Source organism: Medicago truncatula, chromosome 2, assembly GCF_003473485.1.
Source record: "Medicago truncatula cultivar Jemalong A17 chromosome 2, MtrunA17r5.0-ANR, whole genome shotgun sequence".
Lineage (NCBI taxonomy): Eukaryota > Viridiplantae > Streptophyta > Magnoliopsida > Fabales > Fabaceae > Medicago > Medicago truncatula.
In genome coordinates this window covers 6753925-6772227 of record NC_053043.1, presented here as the reverse complement: position 1 = coordinate 6772227, position 18303 = coordinate 6753925, and the positions used below count along the sequence as shown (strand labels likewise).

At 32.3% G+C, this 18303-nt stretch overlaps 2 protein-coding genes across 2 annotated transcripts; both read left to right on the top strand.

The window, feature by feature from the left end:
• Positions 1 to 5086: 5086 nt before the first annotated feature.
• Positions 5087 to 8801, top strand: LOC11445635 (uncharacterized). The gene is made up of 8 exons (XM_024776066.2): positions 5087 to 5420; positions 5622 to 5794; positions 6669 to 6762; positions 6891 to 7001; positions 7109 to 7198; positions 7337 to 7422; positions 8203 to 8267; positions 8430 to 8801. Exons 1-8 carry the CDS (start codon positions 5145 to 5147, stop codon positions 8534 to 8536), a joined length of 1002 nt encoding a protein of 333 aa, XP_024631834.1. The 5' UTR covers positions 5087 to 5144; the 3' UTR covers positions 8537 to 8801.
• Positions 8802 to 13480: 4679 nt separating this feature from the next.
• Positions 13481 to 15273, top strand: LOC11443863 (divinyl chlorophyllide a 8-vinyl-reductase, chloroplastic). The gene has a single exon (XM_003593948.4). The coding sequence runs from the start codon at positions 13697 to 13699 to the stop codon at positions 14933 to 14935; it is 1239 nt and encodes a 412-aa protein (XP_003593996.1). The 5' UTR covers positions 13481 to 13696; the 3' UTR covers positions 14936 to 15273.
• Positions 15274 to 18303: the final 3030 nt, after the last annotated feature.

Below are 18303 nucleotides of genomic sequence, written 5' to 3'. Positions count from 1 at the left end.
TTGTTTAAATGTTATATTTTTATTTTTTACGAAATGGATATAGTTGCATGCAATATTTAGGACACCGAATTTTCTTATGTGAAACTTTAACATAATTTCAAAGTAAATCCTCTAAAAAAAAGTTGAGAGTATATATGTACTGTTTGTATATGTGAAAAAATTATACATGCAACCAAGAAGATTTTATTATAATAGATTTGTCAAAAAAAACATTTTTTAATATAATAGAGTAAACAAAAAAACATTTTATTATATAGATATTTTAGAAGCTACTAATACATAATAATAAAGTGACATAATGATAGTTAAAAAAAAAAAAAACTGATATAATGATAAGAAAAAAAGTTATTTGAATTACCTAAACAAAAAGTTATTTGAATATCAAAAAGTTAACATTGTATTTCAACACTATCTAAAAATACATCACTTTATTCAAAAATAAAATAAAAAAGACATCACTTGTAACGTATGAAATACAGACACATACATGGACACCAGACACGATATGGACACCAACACATCATCATAGATAATAATTTGAAAAAAGTGAAATAATTCAGTGTAATCATACGTGTCGTATTGGTGTCGAATACTGACACGTGGCTGACATCGAGACAAATCTAACCCAAAAAGTATATGTACCTGATAACGGTAACGATTGATATATTTAGAAGAGGGAAGAAAATGTAAAAACAACATCACATACAAATACGTATTGAACATCAATCTTGATGATCACATAACATTTTTCTTTTCTTTTTCTTTGATAGAATCACATAAAATTTCTAAAAATCAGTGACATAATAATAAGATATTGAAAATACGTGTAAAGAAATTTATACTAAAAATATGTACAATTTAGATCCAAATTTCATTGCCTCAAAAATTATATTTATCTATTTCCAATTAAATTGGTAAAGGCAATAACCCAATTCTATGATAAATTTTCATATGGATCTGTGCTCCAAGTTATGAAATTATAAGTTTTTATGGGTAAGATTCTGATTTTATAATTTAAATCAGATTGATCAAAATCAAATATCTTAGACGTACATATGAATATTGGAGATGTAATGATGCTTTTTAGCATTTCCTTTTAAAATATCATCTTACTAAACCTATTTATGAAGATATGAGTATTAGAAATGTGGGGTTTAGACTATCAATCATAGATGAAACACTGACTTTTGAAAGTTTTATGCATAGGTGCAACATTGATGGAAAATTATTCAATGAGTATGTTTTTTTGGCATTGAGATATTGTATTGAAGAATTTTCACAAGGTGATTTTGTGAACGTTGTAATGCCTCTTCATACAAATGGCTAACAAATGTTCGGTGAGTTGAACATCATTAAAATCGTCATATAATTAGAGAGTATAAGATGGTTGTAGATATAAGTTATCAAACAAAATTTGGTACGTAGCATTTTAGAAGATTATAAAGATCATTTTAAATTATTTGCAAACTATAGTAATAATCTATAGTAGATAATTTTAACATTTGAATATTAATAAAAAAAATTGCAAAGTTATACCCAATGCATCCCCATGATATAAGATACAAGTCGTTTTAGGAAAAGTTTATCCAATTTTATATATGCATTTTATAATATAATAAAATACTAATTATTTTTCCTTGTTACATCTTTAGTCATTATTAATGTATCATCTTCAATTCTTACAAATAACAAAATAAACGATAATTTATAGAGATACATGATGTTTTTTATATTTACTAATTTGTGTACCAAAAAATTGAACTGCTTATATATAATACGAGACCATTCAGTACTTTGTTTGTGCCAAGAGTTTCTACTTTCTAGTTAAACTATCATTGTAACACAAAAATCAGAGTCATGTACTAGGAAGGTGTTTATGCTAATCATTGTTTTCCCTTTGCTTGGATGTGGTACGAAGATAACTTACTAAGTTGGTGGGGGAAACCAACATCGGATCCCATACACACCAAACCAGTTAATATGTAGTACTTTATATTATATTTTTGGAACATGTTTTAATGGTTTTAAATTATAAACTATAAGTTAGAACATTGCTTTCACGACTAAAATGATATTGTTAGTTGGTAAAGATTTATGATTAAAATAAGGGGAAAATATAGCATGTACTCAACAGAAAGCTTATATAGAAATGATATTCAGGGGATGGCTAGGGTGGAGAATCTTAAATATGGCTATAGCGGTCAAATTATACAAGCTCAAAATTTGATCCCAACTTAGATGTTTGGAGTCCAAAAAATATTAGAGGATTCTTTTTGGCGCCCTAAAAAAACTGAACGATAATTAATTATCATTCGACATCAAACGGTAATTAATTATGATTCAAACACTTTTTAAATCGATTAAATTACTTTATAAATCGATTTAACCGATTTAAAAAGTATTTAGATGGCAATTAACTACCATCCAATATATTTTAAATGCATGTGAACAATTGTTAGATTTCTAAAGAGCATTGTTCAAAACTCGAAGATAAATAAATAAATAAATAAAAAGTCCTCTAAACCTCTGAGGACTGAATTAGTCCCCATGCCCTAACTTTCATATTTCTAAAAAAGTTTTAATTTTTTTAAAAAATCGTTTTGTAAATTTTTTGTAGAAAGTAACTTCAAAGCATTATGGGCTGGCAAAAAAAAAGGGCCAAGAAACCCTTTTCTCATGCCTACAACTACAAGAAGAAGAAAAAGGTTGGAGATAAGAAATTTCTCGTGTGACCATGGAAGAATACCTCCATAAATAAAAAGTTTAGGGTAGATATAAAAATTTGAGGCTTAATTGACAACTTTTGATATCACTTGTGTGACATTGTAACATTGCACAACCACAGTGTGACATGTATTTTTTCATTTTCAAATAAATAAATAAAAACAAAAAAGCATAGTGAATAAGAGAGAGAGAAGAAAACAAAAACAAAAAAACATGTGGTCGAGAGCGACAATTTCTTTTGTTTCAAATCACCCAAACACAAGATAACCATAAGAGATGGGTTGATGACCGTTGATTTTTTGTTGTTCCTCCTAAATGCCCAAATTGAATTAAGCAATTTGAGATGTGATTTAGATTCCCTGTAAAGTAACTTATCCATTGCAAATCTAAAGACCAAAATTGAACCAAAAAAGTTACATTGAATAAACAAATTATTGATGTCCGCATTAGATCCACAACCATCTGCACAGAGCTGTTGATTATTCTAAAAAAGACCCCATCGCAGAAGACTATTGAAAGTAGAAATGCAGTTATAAAGAATACACCAAGCAAAAAAGGATGATTTTTAAAGGAACTGCCTTTTGCCAAATAATGTCTAAAGATTCTTGAATCTAATCTTTCGCCTTTGTCGATCCTACCTCCAACCTCCTCATAATGCGCTGCTAAAACTCTACGCCACAACCTCTCTTTTTCCTCCCTCAACCTCCAACACCATATTCCCAAATGAGCCACATTAAATTCTCTAATTCTTATAACCCTTAATCCTCTAAACTCTTTTTTTCCACACAAATAGCTTCCCATTTGACCGAAGTTATTTTCCTATAGTTCTCAACACCACCACCCCCCCCCCCCCCATAAAAAACAATTAAAGATAGATTTGATATAAGAAATGATGTCTGCATGAGTCTTGAAGAAGAAAACAAGATAGACTGGTAGAGAGGACATGACACACTTCATGAGAATCAAGTAACCCGCCATTGATAGATTTTTGCTTTTCCAAACCTACAATCTAGATTTAATACGGTTAATCAGAGGATACCAACAATTTTATTTTCGAGAATCACCACAAATTGGTAAACCCAAGTAAGAGAAAGGAAGGATTACCTTAAGATAAGATATCACCTCAAAAAGAATAAGAACAACCTTAACATACCTTACATTTGCCCAAATTTTGTCACCTATCAACAATGTGTCATCTCATTTGCTAAGAAGACCACCTTGTTGGTGTTAGTATATTTTGTTTTTGTTCGTTCAAAAAAACAATGTGTTATCTGCAAATTGAAGGTGGGATATTGAAACACCATTATCATCGTCGACCTTGTAAATGGTGAATTTAGACATATCAACTTAACAATAAATGTTCACATAAACACTTTTTGACCGAGTTTTATGAAAAAGAGTAATTGTGCATATGATTTATGACTTAAAGGATTAGATGTGCACTTTTACTATTATATAAGACTAATTTGTCTATGTGAACCTATCTCAGTTGGTAGGGAGGGGCATTGCATAATATATGCATGAACTAAGGTTCCAACTCTAAACAAACTACTTTTTTTACTTAAAAATAGACTAACTTAAAACCTAAAGGACTAATATAATATAAAAGTCAAACTTAAAAAGACTTTATGATGCATTTGTCCATTTTTTTAACAAACATTTTGTCTCTTACCAAAATATATGAATTCTACAATTTATAAAAACTATAAATGAAGTATATAATATTTAATGGTGAGATCATCCTTCAATCAAACTTTTCGTACAATTTTTTTTTTAAATTTCAGGGGTTTTTTAAGTTTGAAGTTTGTATTAAATAGACCCCTTTAAATTATTTTGATCACACATAAGTCCTTGTAAAGGTTTCAATTTAGTCATTATGTTAACCAAACGATACAAAAACGATGATGTGACAATTAAGTTTGTAAACGATGGACATTAGGATGTAAATTCTCATCAAAGGAAGAGTTTAAGGAAGTTGTTATCAATTATTCTTCTAGGTATAATGAGGTTCATAAAGAATGACAATGAGAGAGTTTGTTGCAAGGATGAATGCCCTTGGATTGTTTTATGTTCTAAGATACCTAATCAGGATGCATGTCACATCATTGTTTTTATAACGTTTGATTAACAGAAAGACTCATTTGAAAAATCTTTACAAACTTAAAAGATTTATGTGTGATCAAAATAACTTAAATGACTTATTTATTACAAAGAAAAATGCTAACAACATATATTTTAACACACACTCAATTTAATTGACTAAGCTTCACAGGAGTCCCACCAAATCATGCAAGTCCTGGTCATTTTTTATTTATATTTCTTTCTTTTCACAATTGACTTGATAAAATGCGTTTTTAAACATTCACTCCTTTCACGTCATCACAGACGGTGTGAGTGAAGTATTCATTTGTTTGTTATTGATGGCATTAGGAGGAATTATCCATTTCAACACTCTCTTCATGCACCAACCACTAACACACTTACACCGTTTCAAGCCCCATTTCTTCTCAACTCCACCACCCAATTCCCCAATTTCTCTAAAGTCATCACCTTTATCTTCATCATTCTCTTCCATGGCTACCCATTTCAACATCTCACAATTGCCTTCTTCTCCTTCTCTTTCAATTGGACAACATGACCTTCTCATCGTTGGTCCTGGTGTTCTTGGTCGTTTGGTCGCTCATCAATGGCGTCAGGTACCACCTAACTCGCGAGATATATCAGTTGATGCATATAATATTAATTCAAAGTAGAATTTGAATAAATTATTATAGTTGTTGACACTTATTTTGAGGCTTTTTTTTTTTAATATTTTAATTTTCCTGAAATCATGGAATTAGAATGTTGGGTTATATTATATTATATTGAGTAATTGGCATGTGTTTCTATTGAATCAGGAATATGAGGGTAGTCAAGTTTTTGGACAAACAATGACTACTGATCATCATGAAGAGTTGGTTCAATTGGGTATTAGTCCTGCTTTGAATTGGACCAAATCCGAGCATAAATTTCCCTATGTCATTGTATGTGCTCCTCCTTATCAATCCTTGGACTATCTTGGTGATCTTAGGTGAGCAATCTTGGTGTTAGTTAATCATTTAATTTGTAGTTAATTGGAATTGTATTATTTGACAACAATGCCACAATGGTATAATTGTGTGTTTGCGAGTTGGGTTTTGGAGGGTTAAGTCTATATTTTAATATATATTTGATATTTCTGTAACAACATGATCCATGAGCATATAATATCATATTGTTGTTTTAATTTTTTCCTAAAATATCAAATATTTATCAAAATATAGACTTAGCTCTCCAAAACCAACTCGCATACACACCCGTAATGTCTTCCCAGATTTTAGTTTTTGCAGGGGTGTTAATGCAGCTGTTGTAAGGGTCTATTTTGAAATCTTGAACTACGGATCACCTTTGTCTTAGTCAATCATAAGTTTCATTATATAGATGATTTTTTGCAAAGTATACATATATGTATATGAGACGTGGACCTTTCTAATCTTCTACCCTGCATTGTCAAATCTTTTTTCATATGTATTATTGGTAAACATATCATCATGCAAACATTTATGTTGAAAGCATGCTTGCTCAAAATTCTGTTGGGTTCAGCTAAAATCTCATTCTTTGATGATAATATTTGGCAGTTCATTTTAGGGTATCTATATGGGTTAATGAAACCTCCAATCTTAAAGTTTTACACGATCTTGTGATTTGAAATTTTTTGTGTATATGTTGTCGTTGTTTAACTTAACTAATAATTTTACAATATCAAATTTACCATTCTGTTTGATTACCCTCCTGAATTCTCATATCACAGTTATTTATCTCTAAATCTTGCAGTAATACAACATTTAGGATTTTGTTTAAGATATTATTTTGTTCTAGTTGTATTTTTCTTCTAAACTTCTGTGTTTGGAGTGTCAACCATTCAGGCAGGCTGCAGAATGCTGGAACGGAGAAGGTTCTTTTCTGTATACATCAAGTTCTGCTCCTTATGATTGTAACGATAATGGTTTATGCGATGAGGTAGCTGCTCTCTCTCAAGTCTCCCTCTCTTTATCCTGATATTAGTTTAAATTTGTTTCAATTGCAAAATTTGTGGCATTAGGAATCACTTATTGTTCATGAAACTAGATTCACTTACTTCTACGCAGGATACTCCGGTCGTGCCAATTGGGAGGAGCCCGAGAACTGATGTCCTTCTAAAAGCTGAAAATATTGTGCTCGAGTTTGGTGGTTCGGTTGTTAGACTGTCTGGACTTTATATATCCTTTTCAAAACCACAATTTGCTACGATTTCAAAGTTCCATTAATCTTGTATTTGGTTATTTCTGTTATGTTCATAGTGGATGTCAACCTTGACTTTTAATACAAAGAAGGTAAAGGTGCACATGCTTATTATTTAGAGAAGGGGATCGTTGAATCAAGACCTGATCATGTACTGAATCTCATACATTATGAGGTTAGAACTTCATTGCCCTGATGTCTGATGGTGTGATAATTTCTTTACAAAATATTATTTTCTTATCTACTTATGGTCATTTAGTATTTATTAATATTTAAAGTTAGCATTTCGTCTAATGTGGTTTTTCTAAACCAGGATGCAGCTTCCCTCTCCGTTGCAATTTTGAAGAAAAAATTTCGTGGACGAATTTTCTTGGGTTGTGACAATCATCCTTTGTCCAGGTTAGATGATTTCTCATAAGTTTTGAAGTATTATGATGGAGACCAGAATTGGTTCTTCCTTTTTGAAATTTATTCCTTACTCTAGTATCACCATACAAACATACGCTGAGTGAAGATCAACTTACTTGAAGAGTTGGCGTGACGGAAACCATATGAATTTTGTCTATGTCAAATGCGATATTTTAACAAAAATACAGATGTTTGGTTATAAGTGTCAGGTGATGGTATAACTAGAAGTGATAAAGAGTAGCTTTTGTGATAGGTTGAAAACTTTACACTAATTTTATATCAAACTTGCTTTCAAAGTAATAACTTAACTTTAAAGTTCAAACTCATTTACCAAGTCAGCTTTACACAACCAATTCCTTTCAAATTCATGTCTTGCTCACCCAAACACACACTCAAATATCTCACTCTTTTTATCACTCAAATATATGAATTTAACAAATCCAACTGTTGAATCATTTGACGATCATGCATGCAAATTTGTTTGGTTTAATTGAATATTTATTAGTTTAGATTGTATTATGTTCAATATTTACTTATATTTTAAAAAGTGTATATGTTTAAATAACGTTTGATTAAGTATCGATCATTTTCAATTTAACTGTTGGGTTTATTGAATTTGTGCTCTTCACAAAAGTAATTCAATTGAGTAAAATAGAGAAGACTTACTAGTGAAGTAAGTTGATCCTCACCTCTCAAGTTGTGTCTTTCTTTACCTTTCTATTTGCTTTTTTAAATAAAGAAAACTTATTTTGCCTTTGAACATTTTGGCAGGCAAGAACTGATGGATCTAGTCGACAAAAGTGGGAAGTTCAGTAAAAAGTTCGAGAAATTCACAGGTGCATACTCATTTGATTTGTAAATGTCAAATTTGAGAATGAAAACCAACAACGTTTGATGAAACATAATAATTTGTACTATGTTAACTTTTTTCTTCTTCTCAAAGTTGCATGTCACTCCTAATTGTGAAAGCGTCATTCCTTTGCAATTTTTGTTTGCAGGAACTGATGATCCTCTTGGTAAGAAATTGAACAACTCAAAAACACGCCAAGAAGTTGGGTGGGAGCCAAAGTACTCTAGCTTTGCTCATTTCCTTGAGACCCTATGAGCAACTTTTGAGTGAAATCTTTGGAGGTGAAATCAAATCTAATCAATATTGTCACCATGATGACATTGTAAATAAAATATTATCATTCATTAGTTACATAAGAGTGTTTTCTCCACCACTCTACATGAAGCTACAGTTGAAATTTACTTTGAAGGTGAATACTGAACATTGGTAAGGTATAATACTACTACACAAGGACATGACATCGTGAATCATTTGGATTAAACAAAATCATGAAATATTATTGCTTATTTCATGTCATTTATTTATTGTTATCATTTCTCTTTTGGCTGAATGAGTCATCTTTGTTACCGGAGAACTATGCACTACATGGTATTGATAATTGGCAATCTAACCTTACAATCCTTTTCCCCATTCTTCGGCTTTTGTCTGAAGCAAAAGCAGCTGAAAATTCTAAAAATATTCTTAATATTGCGTAAAACACATGTGATGTGAGGCACCACTTGGAGTAATTATAAAATACTAATGAAATTGAAAAAAAGAAACACTTTTGTTAAACCAAGGCAGATGTGTCCCTTGTGACATGTATATAAGTTGACTGAATGTAGGAATAATGCATTGGAGTACGCTAGAACCTTATGCTAAATATTATATTCTTCATTTATTTATTTTAAACCTAAAATTTTAGGCGCTAGACTTTGTTTCATATTTTAGTTTCTTGTTGATCGACTAAAATTGATATAAATCTAAGGACAAACTTACTGAACCATAAGTGCCATGTTTTATACTAAAAACAGTACAAAAGAAAAGTTGATATTTCAAAGACATATTCATGCATATGACAATCATGGATATGTCTTTGCATATCCATATCCATGATTGTCATCATGGATATGTCCACCAAAAGGAGTTAAAAGTCCATCCAAAAACAATCCTAGATGATTATAAGCTACATTTTTTATTTTTGCAAAAAAGCAGCACTTACAGCAACTAAGCTTTAATCCTCTGGATAAGTATTTTCCTATATATATATAGATAAGGTGGTTCTCTACCATTTCACTTTGGATAAATCATATAAAGAGTTTACAAATCTTAATTCAATTGATAAAAATATCAAAATTGTTAGGATACACACTATTATTGAGGTTTGAATCCTGACACTCTCACTTGTGTCGTGAGTTTATACCGACTTTGCCATTACGTCTATTTATCAAAAAAGAAAAATCGAACAATTTAGATTTTTGTTTTTGTTATTAATTTTCTTATACTAAAATTATAATTCATTATTATGGCCCTTTGACTTGAAACTGTACTACAATATTTTGAAATTACAATAGGAATTAGGAAGAGTAAAAATTATTCCGAAAACATAAAATTGATTTTAACTGACAGACATTGATTAAAATATATTTCACCTTTAAAATTGATTTTAATTTGAAGTTAAAATATAAATTTTAACTTCAATATTTTACACTAAGGATTCATGGAGGATTGATTATGAAGCTACTAAGAATAAACACGTGGATTTTAGAGCTCTAAAAATAGATACATTATCTTCAAGAAAGAATCAGAAACCTTTGAACTGAACTCTCGAGAGTAGCCCTATGGAACTTACATTGTCAGCCTAAAACAGTTTTACAGTTCAACTTAGAGCTTTTTGATGCAACTTAACCATTGGTGAGTGGAATATTGAATGTTTAACCATTTTTACTATTAACAACCGTGTCAGTATGAACTTCAAGTAAAACAACCGAGTCGATCAACAAGATAAATGAGCAACAAAGTTTGCTTCAAGATGATTAGATATTGCCTCATGTATGCCAGTGACAAACATAAAAACAGGAATTGCATGAAAGCAATAACATAATTGAAAATGTATACGACATAGAGGATTAAATAAGGCAGAGTTACTGTCTTCATCGACTCGAGCAAGAATCAAACAAAAAAGCTAGACATACAAAATTATAAATATCCTAGCCTCCCTTCATCATTCAAATACAAGCTTACATCCCCTTAGACACAAAGATAGTTTCTGTAACATCTGGTATTTCTCGTTTATATCTATGAAATGGGCACTGCGAATTCTCATGTTACTTAATACTTTTGAATTGTGCATAACATATTCTGCAAATTGAAGCTCGCACCTTTTCCCTCTATAATTCTTAAACAAGCAAGTTTTGAGCTGAGATGAAAGGCATTCTGGAACAATCTTTGGTTCCTCCCAATAGTCCTCATATCATCATTTCCATTCTCTATCCCATTTTCTATCTCCTGTAAACAATAAGTAAATTTCCACCCAAAACACAAAACAAGAGTTAAGATATATAGGTAAAGGTAGAGTTAAACAAAATAACTAATATCATGAAATCAATCAAAGTATATGTGAAACCTCATGAATGATAAGATGTTGAAGCTTGGGACTGTGTTGAAGCATTTCTACCATCCACTTCCACTTCTCAGGCCAACTTTTACCCTTTAAGTTAGAGAATAGCTCCAGTTGAGTTAAATTGTGAAAAATGGGGACATGGACACAGCGGTGCCATGTCTGCATGAATTACAAAGACAAGAAGACATTAGAAAGTAATCATCATATTGTGATTTGTTTTGTAAAATCAAACAAACTCTTACTTACCATCTTTAGACTGAGACTGAGTGCCTTGGAAAGCAAGAAGAGAGGAATAGGTTCGTTATCACAAAGCTTGGCTGTCACCAAATTGGGCAAGCATTTGATCTTGTCTGTTTTTATTGGCTCAACTTTTTCCCAAGGAATGTTGAATATATTATTGACCAGCAATTCCTCTATAATAAATATATCGTTCGATATCAATTCCTCGAGAATGGGAAAGGAAAAGAGAAAGTCGATGATATGTGTACGAGTCATGAAACGAACAGTATCTAAGTGGAGAGTTTTGAGGTGTCAAATAGGATTATTTATTTGAGGAATGTCGTGTCGGATTACTAGGTCAGTTAATTTGAGAACAGTAAGCGTCCTACAAGTGAATATCTTGGAAGCCAAGTTATTGTCTATCTAAATTATGAAAATTCATACTAAGTTCTAGGGTTTCAGTTTGTCTTTGTATTGCGGTGATGATAAGTTGGTTGATATAGTTAGGTTGGTCGTATTTAAGACTACACATGAAGCGGAATGATCGTATTGGCAGATTGTTGTCACGCGATAGCATGACGGAGTAAATAAGACAGCAAAGAGGGGCTGTGTCGAGGAAGGTGGAGGTGTAGTCGATGAAATCGAGAGTTAAGACTGAGAGCCATAATGGTTTCCATCTCTTCGAGAGGATGCTTGTGGCGACAGTACTGTCTTTGGTTGGAAGAAATGAGAGAATATGACAAATAATTGAGTATGGAAGGGAGCTAACCCTGTCGTACTATTCTTTTGGAATTTTTGACTTTGACAAGGCAGTTGATTGTAAAACAAGGAAAGCGAATTCTGATTTGAAACTTGTTACATGCGAGGATGGATAACTAGAACGGTGGTTGAGTAAGACTAATCCCTTTCTCTACAAACCCTGACCCCCTTTCTATGCAAACCTCCAAACGGTAATAGGTAACGATGAATTTCATGATTGTCATATAATATTTCATATTATTAAAAAGCATAGACGTTGGTACTGTACCATAACATAATTTTCCATGACATCGTCCTTGATAGCGTAATGTCAACAATGAAGAACTACTTTAACGTCAATGATGACTAACAAAGTGCACAATCAAAAACTATTTTAAAATTTTGATATATTGAGAAACTATTTTGACTACTTGCTATACATTCATCAACTAAAATGACTATTGTCCCTTGATTTATTCCTTGAACAAATATAATAATAATTTCAAGATGGAGAAAAATATCCCAAAAAAACTACTTACATACGGTACCCTACATGTTATTGGTCAAGCTTCCTTATCAGAAAATAACATGTGGCGTCTAACACCAAAATCAACTTCTACCAAGGGTTTCTTCCGTAAAATTAAGCAATAAAGTTAGCTTATAATTGATAAATTAGTTTTCTTTAATGAACTGATAAGTTCGGTTTTTTTTTTTTTTAAAGGAAACTGATAAGTTAGTTGATAACTATAAAACTAGTTTACAGTTGATGAGTTATAGACGGAAAAACTAGTTGATTGAAATTATTATTATTTTTAAAATAGTTGATTTTAAAAATAAAAAGAATGAGATATAGTCGTATAAAGACCGATGACATTAGACCTGACCCAGTTACAACCCAAACATGAATGCATCGTGGTAAATCAGATCAAATGGATCAACCCTTATCAATTCTAACAAGTAATCACTCATCACGAGCACAACTCAGCAAACCTGCATATGAACGAAAAACCAGGTTACAAAAACGATGAAAAGTGAACACCTGCAACGGATAGCTAGAAATTCATACTTGGCGCATGGATCAACCGCTAAAATGGAAACAAAATCCACGTGTTAACAACTCCAATTTATAAAAGTTATTTTTATAAAATCAATATTTTAAAGAGTTTAATTAATATATTATGTCAACATACAATTATTTGACACATACATCAAATAATGTATTTCATCATTGATTAATAATTATGATAATTTATTCTTTAAAAAAAAAATTATGACAATTTATATATTTTCTTATTGATTAATTGACGTGACAAAATATTACTCCCTCCGTCCCATAATAACGGAGTGATTTGCAAAAAAATATTGTCCCAAGAATCTTGACCCATTTCACATTCTAATACAATATTAATTACTTTTTTCCAATTATAATTATAATTCTAATTAATACAACTTTCACCACTTCCAATTCAATATATTCTACTTTACATTTATGATTGCCTCAATACTTGACAAAGACATTAAAAATCATTTTTCTCTCTATTTCATTTATATATTTTTTTTAATCTATGTGAAATGATAAACTGACTCAATTAAACCGAGACGGAAAGAGTTTATCATAAATAATTGTAAACTTAGAGTATGCCACACAACATACACATAGTGAAGAGGATAACAGATTATGCAACCCCACGTATTCTCATCACCACCATCCATTCTGATTTCTCTTACACACTCTTCAATTCCACTCTTTTTCTGCTTCTCATTCTCAATCCAACTCAACCATTATTGATTTATTTCCTTTCAATCATAAACACAATCCTTTGCATCCACTACTTCTTCAGAATCAGAGTCAAAAAATGTCGCTCTGTTATTCTTCTTCCACTTTCATCACACACCCCTCACTCAAACACCAAACCCTCTCCTTCAATTTCTCTTCACACCCCCCTTCTCACTTCATCAACCTATTCAAGGTAAAATCAAACAGACCCATTAAGTATACCAAACAAAAATTGAAACTTTATGCATCTCTTTCACAATCTGAACAAATTGAAACAACCCCAACAACATTTAGAATCAAGAATCCTAAAGATGTTAATGTATTGGTAGTAGGTTCAACTGGGTATATAGGAAAATTTGTAGTGAAAGAGTTGATTCAAAGAGGGTTTAATGTTACTGCAATAGCTAGAGAAAAGAGTGGAATAAAGGGTAGCATTGATAAAGAAACAACATTGAATGAGTTAAGAGGTGCTAATGTGTGTTTCTCTGATGTGACAAATTTGGATGTTTTTGATGAGGATTTGAAGAACTTAGGTGTTGGTTTTGATGTTGTTGTGTCATGTCTTGCTAGTAGAAATGGAGGGGTTAAGGATTCATGGAAGATTGATTATGAAGCTACTAAGAATAGTCTTTTAGCTGGTAGGAAGCTTGGTGCTTCTCATTTTGTATTGCTTTCGGCGATTTGTGTTCAGAAGCCTCTTCTCGAGTTTCAGCGTGCGAAGCTGAAGCTCGAGGATGAGTTGGTAAAGGAAGCGGAGAAAGATGATAGGTTTAGTTATAGTATAGTGAGGCCGACCGCGTTTTTTAAAAGTTTAGGTGGTCAGGTTGATTTGGTGAAAGATGGGAAGCCTTATGTGATGTTTGGTGATGGAAAGTTGTGTGCTTGTAAACCTATAAGTGAACAAGATTTGGCTTCTTTTATTGTTGATTGTGTGATGAGTGAGGATAAAATTAACAAGATTTTACCTATTGGAGGACCAGGGAAGGCATTGACTCCATTGGAACAAGGGGAAATTTTGTTTAAGCTTTTAAGGAAGGAGCCTAAGTTCTTGAAAGTTCCAATAGGGATTATGGATTTTGCTATTGGTGTTCTTGACAATTTGGTTAAGGTATTTCCTTCATTGGAAGATGCTGCTGAGTTTGGAAAAATTGGAAGGTACTATGCGGCCGAAAGTATGTTGATTTTGGATCCTGATACCGGCGAGTACAGCGATGAGAAGACGCCGAGCTATGGCAATGATACATTGGAAGATTTTTTTGCTAGGGTGCTCAGGGAAGGGATGGCTGGTCAAGAGCTAGGCGAGCAAACAATATTTTAAGATGGTTTTATGGTTAAATAAGTGTGAACTCACTAGATCAAATAGTTGCCAATTTTGTTTCTGTATAAATGCGTGTATGCAGCTATAGTCACTTTTACATTTACAATTACATAGAGTAGCTCCACGATTCACCTATTAATAAATTTCTTATTGCTATTGGCAATTAAGTTTGTTGTCCTAAAACTTAATTGGACAGGGTCGATCAATCTGCTTGAGAGAGACCCGCCCTTGGGACAGACCCAAACGTTTGTTGCGGGGTTGAATTCCCTTGCAGTACGGTTCATGAGTAATGTTGTAATCTTGACCGTCGTATTTAAATACAAGACGTACATTGTAAACCCTAATCTTTAATCGATAATACAAAGGAACTGCAGCTGCTCTGCAGTCGAAGATATAGGCAAAATTAGCTGATCAAATTTCGTTTCCAAACATGTGTGTTCATTGTTTGCGTTCATCGTTTCTTTATTCTTTTAAACGGGGTATACAAATGTAATTTGCATGTTTCTGAGTATACTATGTACCTGTTTGTTCTTGCGATATGTCGACATCGAACACTCGTCAAATTGAAAGCCAAAATTTTGAGCTTCTAAGAAATCACTGTCATTGCATTGGGACGCGGTGCAGGAGACTATCCCAACTTAGGCCATATATACTTCATCGAATTTGTTGTTTCTAGCTACTACTGTGAAATGATTCCTCAAAATGAGAACATATTTAGAAATGAATTGACCAAACCATCTTCTTAGGTGTCCTTGATGTTCTGCTACTTTTTATGCTACATTTCTGCCTTGGTTGTCATGTTTGGAATCCATTTAACGAAAAGAAGGCTTCCCTATATTACATAAGTTTCTCTTCCTTAATAGACTGTAATTCCCTTTTTCTGTGATGTTCTAAATTATTGATAAATGATAGTTTATCTTTTATCCATCTTCACCTGGATCAGAAGTAACAATGTCTTGGAAAAACTTCCTTTTACTATGAATTGTGAAAACATGTTCAAATAACTGTTGTTTGGTTGCAATGTTACTACTTCTTTTTACTCAAACCATATCAATGTTGTAATTAAGAGTTGCTACATCCACTACATAAAGGCTATTAATCATTAAAGGAAAATAAACGTATATCATCCAAACTATTCTTATGTGTGCGCGCCAAAATAAATGTATACTTTATTGCTGCTGATTATTTGTATTTTTCATTATTTCAGAAAAGATTTGACTGATCTGAATGTTATAATGAGAAAGAAATAAAAATAGAGTACTGAAGTTTCAATAAACAACAAAAGCTAAAATAAAGATAAAAAAAAAAAAAAAAATGTAACCAATTAAATCTTTTCTCAACTTCTTAACAGCTTAAACTTAGTGCCACCTTGGTTGAATCCAGCAACCATTCAAGTGTTCTCTCACTTGATGGAAAATTCACGTCTTCATCATTTTCAAATGTGTGGTAGTTGTTTGTTTCTAAAGAATAAAACACAACACTGTGGTCATAAAATCTAGGAAAGTAGATTTTATTTTCCATTCCAGGAATGTTTGCCACAGCTGAAAAGGATGTTTTGCCAACAAAAAAGCATATGATTTTCCAGGCTTTCAACTTTAATCCATGTCATTGTAGACTCATTCAACTCGAAAACTTTAACCCCCTTTCCAAGAGAAATCTCGAATACTGCCAATAGATTGCCATCACATTCAACTAGAAAGTTGTTGAAGTACTTGTTGCATGGAGCTTGAGGCTCCTCAAGTTCCTTCCAACTTCTTCTTCCTCTTATGCTGAGACAATAAAATAATCCATTATGAAAAACAGGACTTGTGTTGTAGACAGGAAATTTCCTACTATCATAAAAGACATTTGCAGCATTGAATGACCCATGAAATTTTTACTTCCCTATCCAACTCAACGGCTATAAATTCAGAAGAGGTTGGGGAATGTGACATGCCAAAACACCGGGTATTCCTGATTTCCCTAAATCCAAGTCGATGTCTTAGCAGTTCTTTTGTAAAAGGATTGAAGAAAACTTGAAAATTGTTTAATATCCAACCATCTTTTGAACAACAAATTTCTGAATTTGAGTACCAACCTTGGGGAAAGTTTATGATGTATTTGTACACAAGACCATGCTTCGGATGCACAAAAGTGAAGACCTTCTCCTTCGCTGAAAACACAAATAGAGGAGACATTGAGAGATCATCAAACTGTGATATTGACATTGAAGAAGATGATCTCCATTGAATTGATGGTGCGGCTAGACGAAGGAGTTTATTGCTAGCTCGAAAATGCAAATAAGCAAGAACATCATTAATATGTTTTGCAATTACTTCAAACACATCTAGAGGAAAGGAAAATTGATCATGAGCTTTATCCCCTGCATCCTTTGACTTGACTGCATCACACACTTTCTTTTTCTCTAGTTTGACGAGCTTTTCCCGTTTCTTCTTTGAGTGTACTAGTCATCCTACAAAACATATATATCACTTCACTATGTTAAAAACATAATCAAATTTAAACAGTCTTTATGTATATGTTAGGACTAACATTTTGAAACAAATGAGTCAAAAATTATATTACCCTGTATCCGGCACGGACCATCTTAAATAAGACCTTTTTTTGGGTAAATTGGAGAAAGGCGGAGAAATCACAAGACTATTATCTTCAAAGTTGTAAATATAGACAAAATTGTTGTTCTTTAGGGTGATATAGATGCGGCCTCCTTCGGTTTCTGGATTGATATTTTGACAAGCAAAGGCTGGGTCAAGACTGGATATAAAAAACATTCTATCCTTGATGCTCTCAACTTTTTTCAACATCAATGTTGAAAAATTGTAAACAAAAACTGCAGTAAACTTATCTTGTGAATGGAAAATTTGTATTAGAAACAGTACATTGTTAATATGTATTAGTAACCTTACAAGTGAGTGGTATATTGCTCAAAGCTTGGAGTTGGTCGACGTTTTAACATGTGATAAGGTGTGCAGTTTATTTTAAAACAGTTGGTTTGAAGTTTTTCAATTACTACAAGAATGAACGAAGATGTATCTGTAGTCCTTATTTCAGCATACAAGCAACCATTGCAGTAAACTGGGTTATCAAAAGAGGCTCTCCTAGTCCTTTCATCAAAAGGGTGAAAATGGAATGGACGCAGCCTAACAATTTCATTATAAAAGCACACTTTAGTCCATTGCTTATCTCCAAGTTGGTAGTAGAACATTCAAAGGCTATGTGATGAAAATAAATAAATTGAGCATGTTTCATCATTTGTAGCTGGAGGGGATGTCAAAATGCAATTCCCAAACTTAGTACCATTGTGTTTAAGGAGTGGGAGATTGATTTTCTTGGAGTTATGTGGGTTCCAAAGAAAAGGCTTACTAACA